Here is a 16,870-nt window from a genome sequence, read left to right as displayed (position 1 = left end):
AGTGACAAAATCCACTGAATAAGTGAGAAGAGGCACACGTGTGTGTGGGGGGGAGGGTGTGTGTGTGTGTGTGTGTGTGTTGGTTGTAGTGGAGAGGAGGCAGAATATATTACCTTGGGTTTCACACTACTCAGAAGTCTGAGCTTTTGCTTCTGCTCTTCAAACTGGCGTCTTTTTCTTTCTTCTTCTAAGAGCTTCTGCTGCTGTTCAAACCGTTTTCTGAAGGAAAAACAATCTAGTAAAGAACAAACTTCAGGAATTATCAAATGTGTTATATTCATAATTCTACTAACAATTTCAGCAATACATGTTACATTTCTAGAACTAAAATCTCTGCTAATTATATCAAATTTTCTCATGACAATCCTATTTCTCCATTATATTATTTTCAAAAATTATGAAATGAGTCTAAAAAATGGTTTACCTAAATGACAGACAGGAATTTATTTCTTGCCTAATTTGCAAGGGGAGGAGACAACCTTTTGCATGCAAATGTAATTTCAAAAAACAGACAGGGAGGTAGACAAAATAAACACTCTTGGCTCTGCATATACAAAAGAAACTTCCACTTGGGAGAGCAGCGTCTTAGGAGACAGAGCAATGCTCTCGGAATCAGGAGACCTGCATTCGGGTCCAGGCTTTGCTAGTAACTATGTAACCTGGACTGACAAGGTGCTTCATTTCTCTGGACCTCATTTTCCCTAAATGTAAAATGAGAGGGTTGAATTTGAGAACCTCTAAGGCCCCTTCTGGCTTTAAACTTAAAATCAAAGTATTTGAAAGAGTTTTAAAGGCAATGCGAGTGTTTTGGCTTCAAATCTGCGCTAGAGAATATCTGACAGTTTTAAAAACAACTGCTGTTGTGTATCTTTATCCTTGAATCCTGAGGCTCCTTACTGCTGCTCTTCGGCAAACTGCTTCTGCATGTCTGGAGTGTACTGTGGGCCTGGAGGACGCATCCCCAGGAATGGTGCTTGTCGCAGGTAAGGCATTCCTGCTGCTGACATCGGTCCCATTGGTATCCCTGCCTAGAAGAAAAGGAGAAAGGCTTAAAAAAACGCAATTTCTCCTTTTAATTATTATAAAGAAAAACTGTAACTTTCATATTCTTAATATATTTATTAATGAACTATATAAATGCATTTTAATAAAAACTTCAAAGAACATAGGCTAAAAATGGGAAGCTCCCCTTAGAGCTTCTCGCCTTTTTTTACGAGTGAAAATTCTTCTACTTTTCAACCTTCTCCCTGAAAGGTTCCCCTTCTGTTCCCTAACTGAAACCTGGCTCTCCCCGGAAGCCCTCTCATTTGGAGATTGCTGCTTCTCTTCCACATTTCCTGTAGATGGGGAGTATTCCCCCTTGCTCCTTCTAAACCTTTTCTCCTCTCTTCCTTCAAAAACCTGAATACATTTTAATTTCTGGCCATCAGACTCCATTTACTTTCCTACCCTGTTTATGTCATCTACTGACCCTCAACTCCCTCCCTCTTCAACCGAAGCCTTCAGAACCTTGCTATCTTCCATTCTACTTCTAAACGGCCCTTGTGACACCAATAATCACGTAGATGACACATCTAACACTGTGGGCTTTCAGGTCTCTGACCTGTACCCCACAATCCTGTCCAACATACCATGCCAGCTTTCCATTCCACGGTCACACCCGCGAGCGTCAGTTCCAATAACTGCATCACCTCCAAAATCGTGATTTGAAGCATTCCTGACACTTGATACGACCTCCTATCCTTCCAGGTCATGTACCCCAGCAATTCTCTTATCTCAGGAATACCTCCCCTCCATTACTCTTACCGCCTTTCCCACTATCTATCATCCTCATCATATCCTCACTTCTCTCTGGTTCAGCTTAGATGCCAGGGTTCAATATTAAACGCACTTGTAACCATTCTTACCTCCCTTACCTCTGAACCCCTGAACCTTGCTGATGAGAAAAATCTTGGGATTCACTTTGAATTTTTGACTAAAAATCTCAAATGGACCCCTAACACAGGCCAGTCTTATGAGGGCTTCTACTATGGGAGATTTCAACCCTCTGAAGTTTCTTGATATTTGCTATGGTCTAGTATATGGTCAATATAAATAAATATAAAAATATTCCACGTTTGTTAAACAAAAGTGTGTTTTGCAATTGTTGGTAGCAGTGTCCTATTTATTATCCAGTAGTCAAGCTTAAAGAAGGTTGATTAAATCCATATCTTTCCTCATTGTGAATTTTTCTATTTGTCCTTGTTGTTCTGTCAGTTTCTATCTTACACATTTTGAGAACAGGTTATTAGTTGTATACAAATTTGGAGCTATTACATTCTTCTGGTGAATTTAACCTCTTATCATGATGAAAGACCCTCTTCCTCTCTAGGTTTTTAAGGCTTTTTCCCTTGAAGTATATTTTGTCTGGTTTTCCTTTAACTACATCAGCTTTTTGGGGTTGTTTTTAGTATTTACATCTTTCATTCCTTTACTTTAAACTTTCCTGTATCTTTATGTTTTAAATGTCCCTCATAAGCATCAAATATCTAGAATTTTCAAATATCTTAAAAATTTTTTTAAGTGTGTTTCCAGGACCCATCAGCTCCAAGTCAAGTAGTTGTTTCAATCTAGTTGTGGAGGGCGCAGCTCACAGTGGCCCATGTGGGGATCAAATCGGCAACCTTGTTAAGAGCATCACGCTCTAACCAACTGAGCTAACAGGCCGCCCCTAGAATTCTGTGTTTTAAATAGATGCTTTAGACCATTAACATTTAATATAATTATTAATATATTTTGGATTTAATACTATCTTATTTTGTGATTTGTCCCACTTTTTCTGTTTCTTTTTCTTTCCTTTTTGCCTTTTTCTGGACTATTTTTTTCCCTCATTCTACCTTATTCACCTCTACTTGTTTTATATAACCTATTAAGGTTACCCTTCAAATTATAACATGCATTCTTATCAAAGTCCAATGTTAATCAACATCTTTATCTTTCTTTCACAGAATGCAAGGATCTTAAAAATCAATTCTATTTACAACCCCCCCAAGTTATTTACTATTATTACATGTATTTTAATTCTCTGAATATTTAAAAAATCCAGAGACACTGTTACTGTTTTATACAAAACTCATTTAAATTCACCCACATATGTAACTCTTTTACTTTTATCATCTTCTTCCTGAAGCTGACTTTCTATCTGGGATCATTTTTCCTTTGCCTAATGTCCTTCTGCCTTTACTTCATTTAGAATTTCATTTATTGAAAGTCAATCAGTTTTTGTCTGAAAAAAATGGTGCTATTTTACTTTCATTTTTGGAGGTTGGCCATTATTTTCAGTTAGTACATTACAAACATCATTCCAGTATCTTTGACTTCCACTTTTTTCCTCTGGCTGCTTTTGAGGTGTTTCTTTGTCTTAGGTTTCTGCAATTTCTCCATGTGTCTGGTTGTGAGGATTTATATTTAGTTATTCTCACTGCCTGGTAGTTACATCCTTGTGTTAGAATCCCAATATAGTCCTGATATCGGGGAAAACAATCAAGTGAGGCTAGGTCATAAAACACACTGTAGCTTCCACCGTCCCCTCTTGAATCACTGGCTTTGGAGATGTCCATATGGACCTAGAGGTCCATTGAGGAACTGAGGCCTCCTGCCAATACCAACCCTGAACTGCCAGCCATGTGAGTGGGACACCTTGAAAGCAGATCCTGTAGCCCCAGGAAAGACTTTAGATGAATGCAGGCTCAGCCAATGCCTTGACTGAGACCTCATCAGAGAGTCCAAGAAAGAACCATCCTGCTAAAGATACTTCACGATTCCTGACCTACAGGAACTGAAAGGTATTTATTGCTGTTTTAAGCCCCTGAGTTTTAGGGCAATTTGTCATGCAGCAATAGATAACTAACACAATCCTGCTTGACTTTATTTGGCTTCCTGAATCTGTGGATCATTGTCTTTCAATAATTCTGGAAACTTCTCAGCCATTATCCCTTCTAACTTATTCTTTCCCTTCTTTTCTTCAAGGACTTCAACTAAATACATATTAAACCTTCTCATTGTATCTTCAAAATCTCTCATATATTTTCCACCTTTTCATCTTGTCACACTGTATTCTAGACAGTTTCTCTTGACCTACCTATCTTCAGCTCACTAATTCTTTCTTTGGTCATTTCTAATGCTGTTAAACTCATCCATAGAGTTCTTCTTTTGTTTAACATATTTTTCAATTCTGAAATTTCTTTTTCCTCAAATCTGCTGTCATTTTTTAATAATTTCAATGGAACAAAACACAGAATCTAGTTAACATCCACACGAACGTGTACACTTGATTATCAACAAAAATACAAAAGCACTTCAAGGGAGAAAGAAGAGCCTTTTCAACAAATGATAACTGGAGCAACTGGACATCCATAGGCAAAATACAAACCTCACCTTTATACAAAAATTAACTCAAAACGTATCATGAACTTAAATGTAAAAATATAAAACTAGGAGAAAAGTCTTCAGGATCCAGAGAGAGAGAAAGAACTCTCACACTTATACCAATGTATGTTACATAAAAGGAAAAATTGATAAATTGGATTTCATCAACTTTTTCTCTGAGGCGGAGGACCCTGTTAAGAGGATGAAAAGACAAGGTTTATGGTCTGAATGCTTGTGCCTCCCTGTTCATATGTTGAAATCCTAACCCCCAAAGGTGAGGATGGTATTAGTAGGAAGTGTCTTTGGGAGATGATCAGGTCATGAGGGTGGAACCCTCATGAATGGGATTAGTGCTCATACAGAGACCCCACAGAGACCCTCGTCTCTTCCCGGAAGTGAGGATACAACTAGAAGTCCCTGTGACCTGAAAGGGGGCCCTCACCCGACTATGCTGGCATCCTGATCGTGGATTTCCAGCCTCTAGAACTGTGAGAAATAAATTTTTGTTGTTTATAAGATATCCAATCTCTGGTATTTTGTTATAGCAGCCTGAACAGACTGAAACAACAACTACAGACTGGGAGAAAATATTTGCAAACCACATCCAGCAAAGGACTAGTAAACAGAATATATAAAGAACTCTCAAAACTCAAGTTAAATACCAAAAATTCTAATTAGAAAATGGACGCAAGAAAAAGTATTTCTCCAAAGAGAATGCAACGATGACAAATAAGGATATGACAAGATGTTCAACATCACGAGAGTTTAAAAAAAATGGAGGCTACAGTTTGATTACACCCCAAGACCAAACACTTACAGTCACATAATCAAAATGTAACACTGTCCTGATTTCCCTGAAATGCTAACTCTGACCTTAAACAAAACATAAGCTTTCATGTCAGCAATCAGCTACCAAGAGGTAAGCTTATGCAATGAAAATTTCTAGCAACCAATCACAATAAAAAACAATCACAATAGACAACAACTTACTCAGCTTTATAAACTGAGCTGAAATTGCTGAAAGCCAACCCTCTAACAACTTTTGGGTTGTCTCCCTGTTTGGGAACAGTTTGTTTCTCACTCAATAAAATATTCATATCAAGTAAAGCTCTCTGAATTTTTGACATTAGCCATTGGGAAAATATAACTTAAAAATCACAGTGAGACATTACAACACACCTATCAGAGTGGCTAAAATAAAAAATACCACCACGACCAAATGCTAGCAAGGATACAGAGAAACTGGATCACTCATATATTGCTCGTGGGAATATAATGGTCCAACCCCTCTGGAAAACAGTTTGGCAGTTTAAAAACTAAACATCCAACTACCACTCCACTCATCAATTGCACTCCTGGGCATTTATTCCAGAGAAAAGTAGGCTTATGTTCACACAAGGCTTTATTCATCATAACCCAAAACTAGCAACAGCCCAGATGTCCTTCAGTGAGTGAATGGGTAAACAAACTGGTATATCCATGTCATGGAATACTATTCAGCGATAAACAATACTGATACATGCAACAACTTGGATGACTCTCACAGGAATTATGCTGAGCAATAAAAGCCATCCCAAAAAGGTTAGTGATTCAATTTAGGTAACATTCTTGAAATCACAATATATTGAAATGGGGAACAACAATACTGATTGCCAAGGGTTGGAGAAGTGTGCAGTGGGGAGCGGGAAATGAGTATAGCTATAAAATGGCAACACGAGGGGATCTTTAGGGTGATGAATGTTCTGTATGGCCACTGTGTCAATGTCAATGTCCTTGTTGTGATATTATACCATAGTTCTGCAAGTTGTTACCATTGCGGGAACTAGGTAAGGGATCTTTGTATTATTTCTTATATATATGTGAATATACAGTTATCTCAAAATAAAAGGTTTAACTAAAATTGTTTTGATAAAGTTGCGCAATTTGCTCATCCATGTTGATGCAGAAGTGACTGATAAATACTACCACCGAGAAAAAGCTTTAAAAGACACCACAAGGTCTGGCCATCTTTTCCCTATGCCAAGAGTCTGGATTGTCCTAGGATTGCCTCAGGATAAAGAGAACAGGGAGATGAGTCAGCCCATAAAGGACATTTACCACAAATGAGAAATCAACCTTTGTATTTGTAAGTCACTGAGATTTTGGGATTGTTGTTTCTACCGCATAACCTAGTGAAAGCAGAGTAACATGAATTTAAGACCTACAGAAGTTCAATTTATTCTTATTTTCCTCCTACAAGAAATGAATAAAGAATGATTCTGGAAGTTTTCCTATATCTTTACATACAACATAGAAGTTTTATTTGCTTAAATAACTTCAACATGACAATAATTTCAACTTAAATTCTAATTATAAACTCCCAATATTACTTATTTATAAATTATACACATGTGCTACTACACTATAATAATGTATACATGATAAACACACAGAAATAAAATTTTAAATAATGAAGTAAAAATGAAATATATGACATTTAAAATATTTACAGTACAAAAACTTCGTTCTGGCTTATTTGTAAATATATATATATATATATATATATATATATATATATATATATATATACATTTTTTTTTTTTTTTTAAACAATGTAACTTTGATACAGCCATTCAAAGATCTGACTCCTGGATTCAGTTTATTGTGTTACTTGGTTTAAATGGATATCATAGCTGTAGAAGATAATTTATAAAGATACAGAGATGCAAATGGAAGAAGCTCATCTTAGACTGTACTTAATAATAATGACACTGATCTTTATCTCTGATCATGCTAGTTATGCAGGGACTCATGTTCAGAACCAAAGTAGGAAAATTCTCTTCAATTCTCCTGCAACTCTCATTCAGATTCCCTTTTATGTCCTGTTTTAAATATTATTGATTTTTAATCTAATCCCTCCCTTTCTAAAATGTGAAACTTATAGAAAATTTGAAAAAAATGGTATAAGAGTAACATCTTGCCCTCTTTGTCTGTCTCTACACATACATATTTTTTTTTCTTCTGCCAAATCATTTGTAGGTTAAGCTTAGACATATCCCCATATGCTTAGACATAAGCTTAGACAAAACCGCGCCCCGTTTTTTTTTTTAACAGCAAGTAAACACAGGTTTATAAACTCCAACAAGTAATAGTATCTAGCTAGAATTTGGTTAATATTATTTTCAGTCACTGTATTTTTTTGGTTACTCTTTGTTTATAACAAATGAAGATTTTCTATTTACTTTAGCAATATAAAGATTCTTTTTAGAATTTGTCAAAAACATAATCAACTAAAATGTTAATTACAGTATACATGGCAAAGATTATGAAGGTGATACTCAAATGATTGAATTTTGGGGAACACTGACAGTTAAGAACTCAGGCTCTGAAATATAAGATAGCCTTGGTTTAAGTTTTTGAAACAAGTTGTAGGATATCGAACAGGTCACTGACATTCTGTGACTGCAGTTTTCTTATCTACAAAATGGGAATAAACATTACTAATCTTACAGAGTTATGAGGACTAAATGATATAATGGATACAATGAATACAGTGTATAAAAACAACAAATGGTGGTTATTTTTATTACTGATTATAACTATTATTCAAGACAGAATGTTTCAGCCAGAAATTAGGGTTATTAGTCAATGAAAGCAGGGAAACAAATGAATTTTAAAAACAGAACATGAGATAAAGTTGTGCTACTTGAAAAACCATCCTTGATATTAACATTATCAGAAATAAAAATTTCTTGCCACTTCCTGTTCACTGTGTGCCAAGTACAATGCTAAGTGCTTTATATAATTCCTTCATTCAATCCTTTCTACCACCATACTGGCAAGGTATTATTACACCCCTGTTTTACAGGTAAGTGGCAAAGCTGGGATTTGAACTTGCGTCTGTCTGACAGCAGAACTCATGTTTTTTTCTTTAATTCCTCCTGCCCACTTCTATGGCTGCTCCTCTTCAATCTCCTGTGTTGGCAACTCACTCAGATTTAAATGTTGAAATTCTGAAGGCTCTATCCTGGACCATTTTCTCCATCAATAGTGTTCTTGGATGTTCTAATTCACCCCTATGGCATCAATTATCAATTATGTGTGGATAACTCTCAAATATGTAATTTTCTACCCAGAGTGAAAAATGACCAGAGCTCAGCTAATTAAATTGTCTGCACAACCCCACTTGAATGTTTCATGGATTCTTCCAAGTCAACAATATGTACTAGCAATCTGCTTTTATTAGTAAATGACAGCATCAGTTAGTTGTTCAGGCAGAAAATGAGGAATCAATTTGATATCGCCTTCACCTTTATTTTCAACACCCAAACACTCAGCAAGCCCTAGAGATTTCACTTCCTAAATAATTCTCAAAAACATCCCCGTCTCCATCCCTCTGCTTCCACCCTAATTTAAGCCAACATCTTACCTACGCTCTGTACATCAGCCTTTTAATGATCCTCCCCACATCCACGTTTGCTCCTCCCTCTGCCTCCAGTCATTCTCCAATCAGCAGTCAGAACAATCTTTTTGAAATACAAATCTAATTGTGTTTTAAACTATTGTGCTTTAAACTATTCAATGGCTCCTCAATCCTCTTAAGAGAGAATTCAAAGTACACTATGGTTAAATACAAGCATACTGAATGAACACTTAGGTTCAAATCTGGGCCTACTATGCTCTGCGAGCATCCTCACAAAGCTTCAGTTTCCTCATCAGAAAAATGGAGATAGCATCTCCTTAAAAAGTTGTTACGGGGATTTGATAACTCAATACAAAGAAGGCTCTGAGCCTGCCAAACAACGACACTGCTCCTTTCCTAAAAATAGTGCTAATTCTTCTAACAATACCACTTGATGACATCAGGTCCCTCAATTTTCCAAGATGTCATTCTAAAATTTTTCTAAGCCAGTAGTCATATAAAGAAGTCACCAGATTTTCCTTAAATGATTTATCTTTTGTTTTTTTCCCTCTTTTATGAACGTCTCTTCATTTTATTTTGAAGGAAGCCACCTAAGATGCAGACTACACTTATTTCTAAATACCACATTAAGGTCCTAGTATGTAGGTCCTCATACTAGGTTCAACATTTGTCGCTCTCATAACAACAAATAACTTTGTAAACAATCAGCTAAAGAGGCAAGTACCTGCATAGCAATAGGTCCTTGGGACATTTGAGAGCTGTAATTCATTCCGATCATGCCTTGCATATTAGGCTGCATAACAGAGACCATAGGAAATCCTTGTTGCTGCATCGGCATCAGACCTGATGAAAAAACATAAAGGCGTCATTCGAGTCAGTGTGTTTTAAAGTTATTTTCTTAAAACCGTTAAGTACCTAAAGGACTTGTTACTTGGGAGACGGCCCAGTACAGTGCAAAAAGCATAGGTTCTGGAGTAAGACAGACTTAAGGATGAGTTCCAGCTCTATTATTTACTTAGCTATGTGACCTTGGGCAAGTTACAAAACTTCCTCTGTGAAATGGAGCTAATAATACCTGTTCTACAGGATTTTTGTGCATACTTGAAAAATTAATAGTATGACCTACTAGTACTATTTGGCCTTCACGATGACCCTCAGTGATCCCCGCCTTATGGTATTCATACCCCTGTCATTTCCTCCCACACTGAATAGGGCTGGCAGGCTATTGTGGAAATGACAGGTTTGTTCTTAAAAATCACAACAGCTTCCTCAGTACTCTTTTGGATCACCTGCTCTGCGGAAAGCCACTGCCACATTGTAAGAACACTCCAGCGGTCCATGGAGAGAGCAGGTGGCAAGGAACTGCAACCTCCCACCAAGGCAGCACAGACCTGCCATCTCTGTGAGTGCGCCATGTGGGAAGCACATCTTCCAGCCCCATCGACCGTTAGATGACTGCAGCCCTGGCTGACACTCAATGCAATCTCTTCAGCCGTGAACCAAAACCACCCAGTGAAGCCACTCCCAGACGCCTGACCCACAAACACAGTGTAAGATAATAAAATGTTTATTTTTTTTAAGTTGTGGATTAACGTTTTTATGCAGCAGCAAATAACTAATAATACAATTGTGGTTAAGAGCATGAACTTTGGATGCCAACGAGAAATGTCACTTACTAGCTTTGGGACCTTGAGCAACTTGCTTAACTTCGGTGCCTCAGTTTCTCATCTGTAAAACTGTTTAATACCTAATACACTTGAAGAAATGATAATCCTCTTCTCCTTCCTTACATGAATAGTTAGTATAACATTTAGCACAAAACAGTCTCCAACATGTTAAGTATATAATGCAATGGCAGGAAAAATATGCTCAAAGTATGATAGGGCATAGTATCTCCCGAACTTTTCCAATGAAGTACACCCAAAAGCAGTGGAGAATGAAGACACATCCCTTTGGAGATTTAATAAATACTAAATGCCTACCATATTTTAGGCACAGTTCTAGATACTTGGTACATATAACAGTGAATAAAACAAAATCCCTAAATAGCCTGAACACAGAATTCAATTCTAATTTTGCGTTTCACCACATATTACATCAATGTTGGTTCCACTATAAGGAGCTTTTAATCAAATTTTGATTTAAAAAATTAAAGGTCTAGTAAAGCATACCATGTTTACCTTGTGGGTTCTTTATTTATACATAGTTTAATTGCACAAGCATGGATATCCACATCTATAGGTTAACGCTTATTAGTGGCAATCTATTCATTTATTCATTTATTTATTCAAGTATCTGAGGGCCTACTCCATGTCAAGCACCATTCTAGGGATACAATAGTGAACAAAACTTGGTCTTTGCCCTCATGGAACTTACAAAGTAATTGGGGAAGACAGATAATAAAAAGTAAGTGCACGTCAAGGGATGATAAGAGATAAGGCAACAAATAAGCAGGGTAAGGGGGATAGGGAGAGCCAGGGAAAGAAGTGGTTGCTATTTCATAGTCAGAAAGGGTTTCACCAATAGGGCAGCATTTAAAGCAAGGACTTGAAGAAAGAAAGGGAGCAAGCCATGTGGATATTTGGGAAGAGTATTTCAGACAAAGAACACCAAATGCAAAGGCCTTCAGGTATCATGGAGAACTAGAAAGCACAGATTGCATATAACCATGGTAACGTGTTTTTCCTCTTATCCTTTTGGAACTAAAGTTTTATTTATTTTAATTAATTTTATTTAATCCTTGAATGGGTAACTCAGGTATTTGGTACATTTAAAGACATAAAAGTACACAAAGTGAAAAACAAGTCTCGTTCCTCTCCTGTCTCCTGTTCACCCACTCACGATCTTGTGGCCACTCTTGCTGTCGGTTTCTTGTGTGTGCTTTCAGAAATAATCCATGCATAACTTAAAGCCTTCAAATAATTAAAAAGTCCACTCTAACATACTTTGTAAAAAGAAAAAAAAAATCACAAAAACAATTCCAAATTCCAGAAGGAAAAATAGCAGGCAACATTTCGGGATCTCTTCTTGTCCTGTTCCTTCACTCCATATAATTTTTACTTGAAATCTTATAAAAATGAAAAATGAGCCACGATAATGAACACATAACTCTCTAATGCCTTCCTAAAGAACAAAAGATCTGAAACCATTTGATCTAAATCTGAGACACATCTAATTACAGATAGCTTAAATAATGCATAAATGTGAGCACAATGAAAAGAATACAACTGACCTTTGGAAAAATTTACCTGAAACTCAACCTCCATCACTGATTATAAATGGAGACAAAGTCAGTATGAGCCACTGACCACCTGCCACTGTACAGCTCTTTATCTTTCATCTGTCAGTGACCTAAGAGTCTGTTTCTCTAGCAAGTCTACCATAACCAATCAACACTGGCTTTGTGAGAAGGGCCAGTTTTCAGAAGCAGCTTGGTATGTGGAGAGGAGGAGGGTAAAGTGGAGTGGGAGAAGTGAGCAGAAAGAAGAGAAGGGCAGACATACTCTTCAGTGGCACAGCAGCATGAGTCAAGATTATATCCCTTCACTACTGTTTCCTTAAAATCAAAGCGAGAATTGATACTGGTGGTCCCCTGTCTGAAACCATGAAAGAGAAACTGCGAGGAATAAAACTGAGACTTAAAATAGTTAAACTGAGTCAGAAAATGTGATCTCTTAAGTACATGATTATAATAAGACCAAATTCATATAGAGAAAACATGGAAGTATTAAATAACTAAAGAGGTTTATTTATTCATTCAACAAACATCTATAGAGACCTTTTTATTTTCTATCAGCACGCTGACGAGCACAAGGCAGAGATAACCCTTGTCTACTGAGTAAACAATGGAGGAGAAGACTGACAGAAGGAAAAAAATGTCATTCAGAGAATGACAGCTCATCATATTTTTGTCACCTGTTCTTTAATACTCTTGTCCTGAAAGTTTCCTTCATCTCTGAGGTTAAATAACAATCTGTCAATACAATGTTTAAATAAATTTGGGAGAAATGAGGAATGATTCTTATTATTCCCCAAATTATTATACACAGTTTTTGAGAAATTTTAAGAGTAGCTGTCATACAGGTTCAAGACTATAGGAAAATTTTACTCTATTTGGCAGCAACAGAACTTTTTTACCTACTTAATTAATCCCCAAGTTCAGAAATGTAATAATGAAAAATACAAAGTTCAAAACTTAACCTTTCACATACCTTGAGGGGGTCTCATTCCACCTGCAACTGGAAACATGAAGCTGAAAACAGAAGAAAAATACACTGTGATCTTCATACGCAGAAGGTTTCAAATAAAAAATGTGATTTTTTTTATATAAACGCAAGAACTGTGGTGTTTATTCTCCAGTGCAATACTGAGTTATCTGACATTAATACAGACTGCTTATGCATAGTACGCAAGACAGTCAGCATGTTAGTGTAGGGGACATTTTTTGAACTAGAAGACAGAAGACCTTGAAACTAGTCCTGGTTCTGTCACTGTGTGACTTCCCTGGATTCCAATTTCCCCGTCCACAAAATGAGAGGGCTGGGTCAGATTCAATTCAATGAGCATTTACTGAGTGCCCATTACACGAAAGGACTGCATTAGCTCAGTCTCGTTGAAGACACAGATGCAGGCAAACAACTTTAACATAAGACAGAATGTGCTAAATGTTGTGAGAGGTCCAAAATACTAATAGAGATGAGAAGAAAAAGACTAATTTCAAGAAAAAGACTAATTTGAGCTAAATCTTAGAGAGGCACACCAGAGCTTGAGCAAAAGCTCTGAGGCCAGAGCTACAGATGTGTTCAGAGATATGATTTAAGATATAGGATTAGAAAAGTAAACGGATTGCAGAGGGCCTTAAAATGTTTAATTTTATTTTGGAATATTATATGAAATTGTCAGAGATTTTTTTAATTGTAGTAAAACATACATAAAATTTTACCATTTTAACCATTTTTAAGTGTAAAGTTCAGTGGCATTAAGTACATTCACAATATTGTACAACCATCACCATGATCCATTTGTAGAAGTTTTTCATTGTCCCAAATAGAAACTCTGTACACATTAAATAATAATTCCCAATTGCATCCTCCCAACCCCTGGTAGTCACTATTCCACTTTTTGTCTCTATGAATTTGCCTATTCTAGCTACCTCATATTAAGTGGAATCATACAACATGTGTCCTTTTGTATTGGCTTCTTCCACTTAGCATAACATTTTCAAGGTTCATTGTAGCATGTCAGCATTTCCTTTCTTTTCATGGCTGAATAATACTCCCTTGTATGTATATACCATGTTTTGTTCATCCATTCATCTGTAATGGACATTTGGGTTGTTTCCGCCTTTTGGCTGTTGTGAATAATGCTGCTATGAACACTGGTATACAAGTATCTGTCTGAGTCCTTCTTTTCGTTCTTTTGGATACATATAGCAGTGGAATTGCTGGTTCATATGGTAATTTTATGCTTACTTTTTGAGAAACAGCCAAACTATTTTCTAAAGGAGCTGCATCATTTTACATTACCACCAGCAATGCACGAAGGTACCATTTTTTTCACATCTTCACCAACACGTGTTACTTCCTGCTTTTTTTTGATGAGTTATCCTAATGGGTGTGAAGTGGTAGGTAGCTCATCGTGATTTGGACCTGCATTTCCCTGATGTCGGAGTTTTTACACAGGACAGTGAAATAATAAAAAATGTGCTTTAGGTTTCTCTGGTAACAGGGCATGGCAGAGAAGACTTAAAGTTTAAAAAAGAAAAACTAGCTAAGAAACTATCACAATAATGTTAATAAGAGATGAAAATGCCATAACCAGAGAGTAGGAACGGAAAAGAAAAGGTGAATGAAAGCTATTTAAAAAGAAGAATCAATAGGACTCGGCAACTGCCAGCATGGGGAACAGTAGTGAAAAAAGCAGAAAGAGCTGAAGATGATGCTGAGATTTTGAGCCTCAGCAACTGCAAGGATGCTGATGCTGTTTACTGAAAACAGGAACCCGCTGTGAATAGGTTGGAGAGAAAGGTGGTAGGAGCGTGGCCATGAGGAGCAAACTAGCAGGCAATCAGAAAAGCAATGCAGGCTCAGGAGAAGGGTCTAGGTCAATCTAGCTACGCTTTTGTAAACAAAGGTTAAATAAATAAAAATTAAGCTCTGGTTGCGGATAAAACAGCCAAGGGAATGTGCATATATATAGTAAGACAAAGGACAGCCTTGGAGAATTCTTATAGCGAATAGGGAATGGTCATTAAAAACCAAAGAAGTTGGTTATAACTGAGTTATAAATGAGGAAGGACCACATTTCAGGAAGAAGGAAGCCATAACTAGTGTCTAATGCTGTAGAAAAGCTGATCTGAATGAGGATTAATAAATAAAGATTATTGCTTTTGAAAATGGTGGTCTTTGGGTGAACAGTTTCAAGAAGAAGAGGAACGGACCTGTAGGGAGAAAAATTTAGGACACAAAAGATATACTTACTGTTTGATAAAACAAACTTTTTGACGGAATGGGATTAAAATAGCAAGGTAGCAAAAGTGATCTGCTTTGAAAAGGAAGAGGGATTTCTTTCTCTGAGACAGGAGGTAAAGAAAATGGGACAAATCAAGGAAGAAAAAATCTGAGTGAGAATCGCTCTTAATCTGGAAGTCAAAGATCTGAAGGGGTTTTCTGGAAAGTTTTTAGAGAGCCTAGTGAAGTCCAGGAACTGTATGCCAACTTTATGTGTCGTCGCATTCTCTACTGCACGACACTCTCCTTCGGAGGAAAAAAGACTAAAAACCAAACTTTGGAGTCTTTTAGTTCTAAAATGTTAAAAAAAAAATTTTTAATTGTAAGGTTTCCAAAGTTCTAGCTGACATCTATCTGGTTATGTGTTATTTACAACCTTGTTGAGGATCTGAACTATTAGCAAAGTTTACTGCAGAAAAGTAGGACTGCACCCAAAGAGAGGCCTGAATAGTAAACACCTTTTCTGATCTGCACAGATATATTAGCTAAGTAATGTATTAACTGGATAAAATGTTTAAGCTGTAAGTTGAAATTTGGTAGTACTCAATTTTTTTAAAAGTTATTCATGTACTAAGATTTATAAACTTAGAGCAATGCATGTAAGTAATCAACCTGTTGCGAGTTTTCAAAATCAGTCTTGGGCAGCTAGTTGCTCAGTGGTTAGAATGCAGTACTCATAATACCAATGTTGCCAGTTCGATTCCCACATGGGCCAGTGAGCTGCGCCCCCCACAACTAGATTGAAAACAATGACTTGATTCGGAGCTGAGCTGCAGCCCCCACAACTACATTGAAAGCAATGACTTGACATGGAGCTGATGGGTCCTGGCAAAACACACTGTTCCCCAATTAAAAAAAAAATCAGTATTAAAGATTACAGTTACCAATATGGCTTAGTGGCTAAGTAAAAACTGGAAATTTGAGTTATACACTTTTTCCAGCTCTGCCACAGAGTGACTGTGAAGCTCTACGCAATCCCCTTCGCCACCTCATCCTACTTCCCCTCTGTCAAATGAGAACACAGAACTACAAGTTTCCCAAAGTCCCCGCTAAGACAACCAAATAGACAAGAATAGATGTATAAAGGTTACTTTGAAAACATAAACAAAAACTAAGACCATTACTGATGAACATAACTTATTCCAGTTGTTAATTATTTAACCCAAACTACTTAGTGACCTATGTACCATTCATATGACTGAAATGTTTAGACCACTAACATCAACATGCTTGAAAGACCAGTTAGACAAGTAGCTATGGAAGACACTAATAAGAGAGAAAAATTGGGGCAAAAAAGTGGGCAGCAAGATGTGGTCAACTTGATTTCGAAGGTAAAATCACTGTTTATTACTGGTGTGCTCGTGTGAAAGCACAAGAAGAGCTCTGCTTATCACACGCTTACTTCATTCTTCCTTTTCAGTTACCTTTGCTACTAGTCATCTGGATCAGCCTTTACTTCTCAGGTGTGGACTCCTACGAGTCTTCCTAATGGATGTCTCCACCTCCAGCAGCTCATACCGCACAGGTGGGGTGCATCTTCCTCAAGTACCAT

The 16,870-nt window shown here is 37.0% G+C and overlaps 1 protein-coding gene across 9 annotated transcripts in view; it reads right to left on the bottom strand.

The window, feature by feature from the left end:
• SYNRG (synergin gamma) overlaps nucleotides 1-16,870 on the bottom strand; it is a 67,190-nt gene that overhangs the window by 47,039 nt on the left and 3,281 nt on the right. For 7 of the 9 annotated variants that reach the window (XM_033090729.1, XM_033090730.1, XM_033090725.1 and 4 more), the window contains exons 2-5: nucleotides 13,021-13,061; nucleotides 9,534-9,655; nucleotides 898-1,028; nucleotides 114-219 (exon numbers count right to left, since the gene is read on the bottom strand). In XM_033090729.1, coding sequence (XP_032946620.1) covers nucleotides 114-219; nucleotides 898-1,028; nucleotides 9,534-9,655; nucleotides 13,021-13,061 — 400 coding nt within the window. The remainder of the gene's footprint in view (nucleotides 1-113; nucleotides 220-897; nucleotides 1,029-9,533; nucleotides 9,656-13,020; nucleotides 13,062-16,870) is intronic. The other 2 variants (XM_033090726.1, XM_033090733.1) reach the window with 1 other exon arrangement.

The sequence above is a fragment of the Rhinolophus ferrumequinum genome, chromosome 21 (genome assembly GCF_004115265.2).
Source record: "Rhinolophus ferrumequinum isolate MPI-CBG mRhiFer1 chromosome 21, mRhiFer1_v1.p, whole genome shotgun sequence".
NCBI lineage: Eukaryota > Metazoa > Chordata > Mammalia > Chiroptera > Rhinolophidae > Rhinolophus > Rhinolophus ferrumequinum.
Note: the sequence above shows the minus strand (reverse complement) of the source record. Positions and strands in the feature narration are given on the sequence as shown.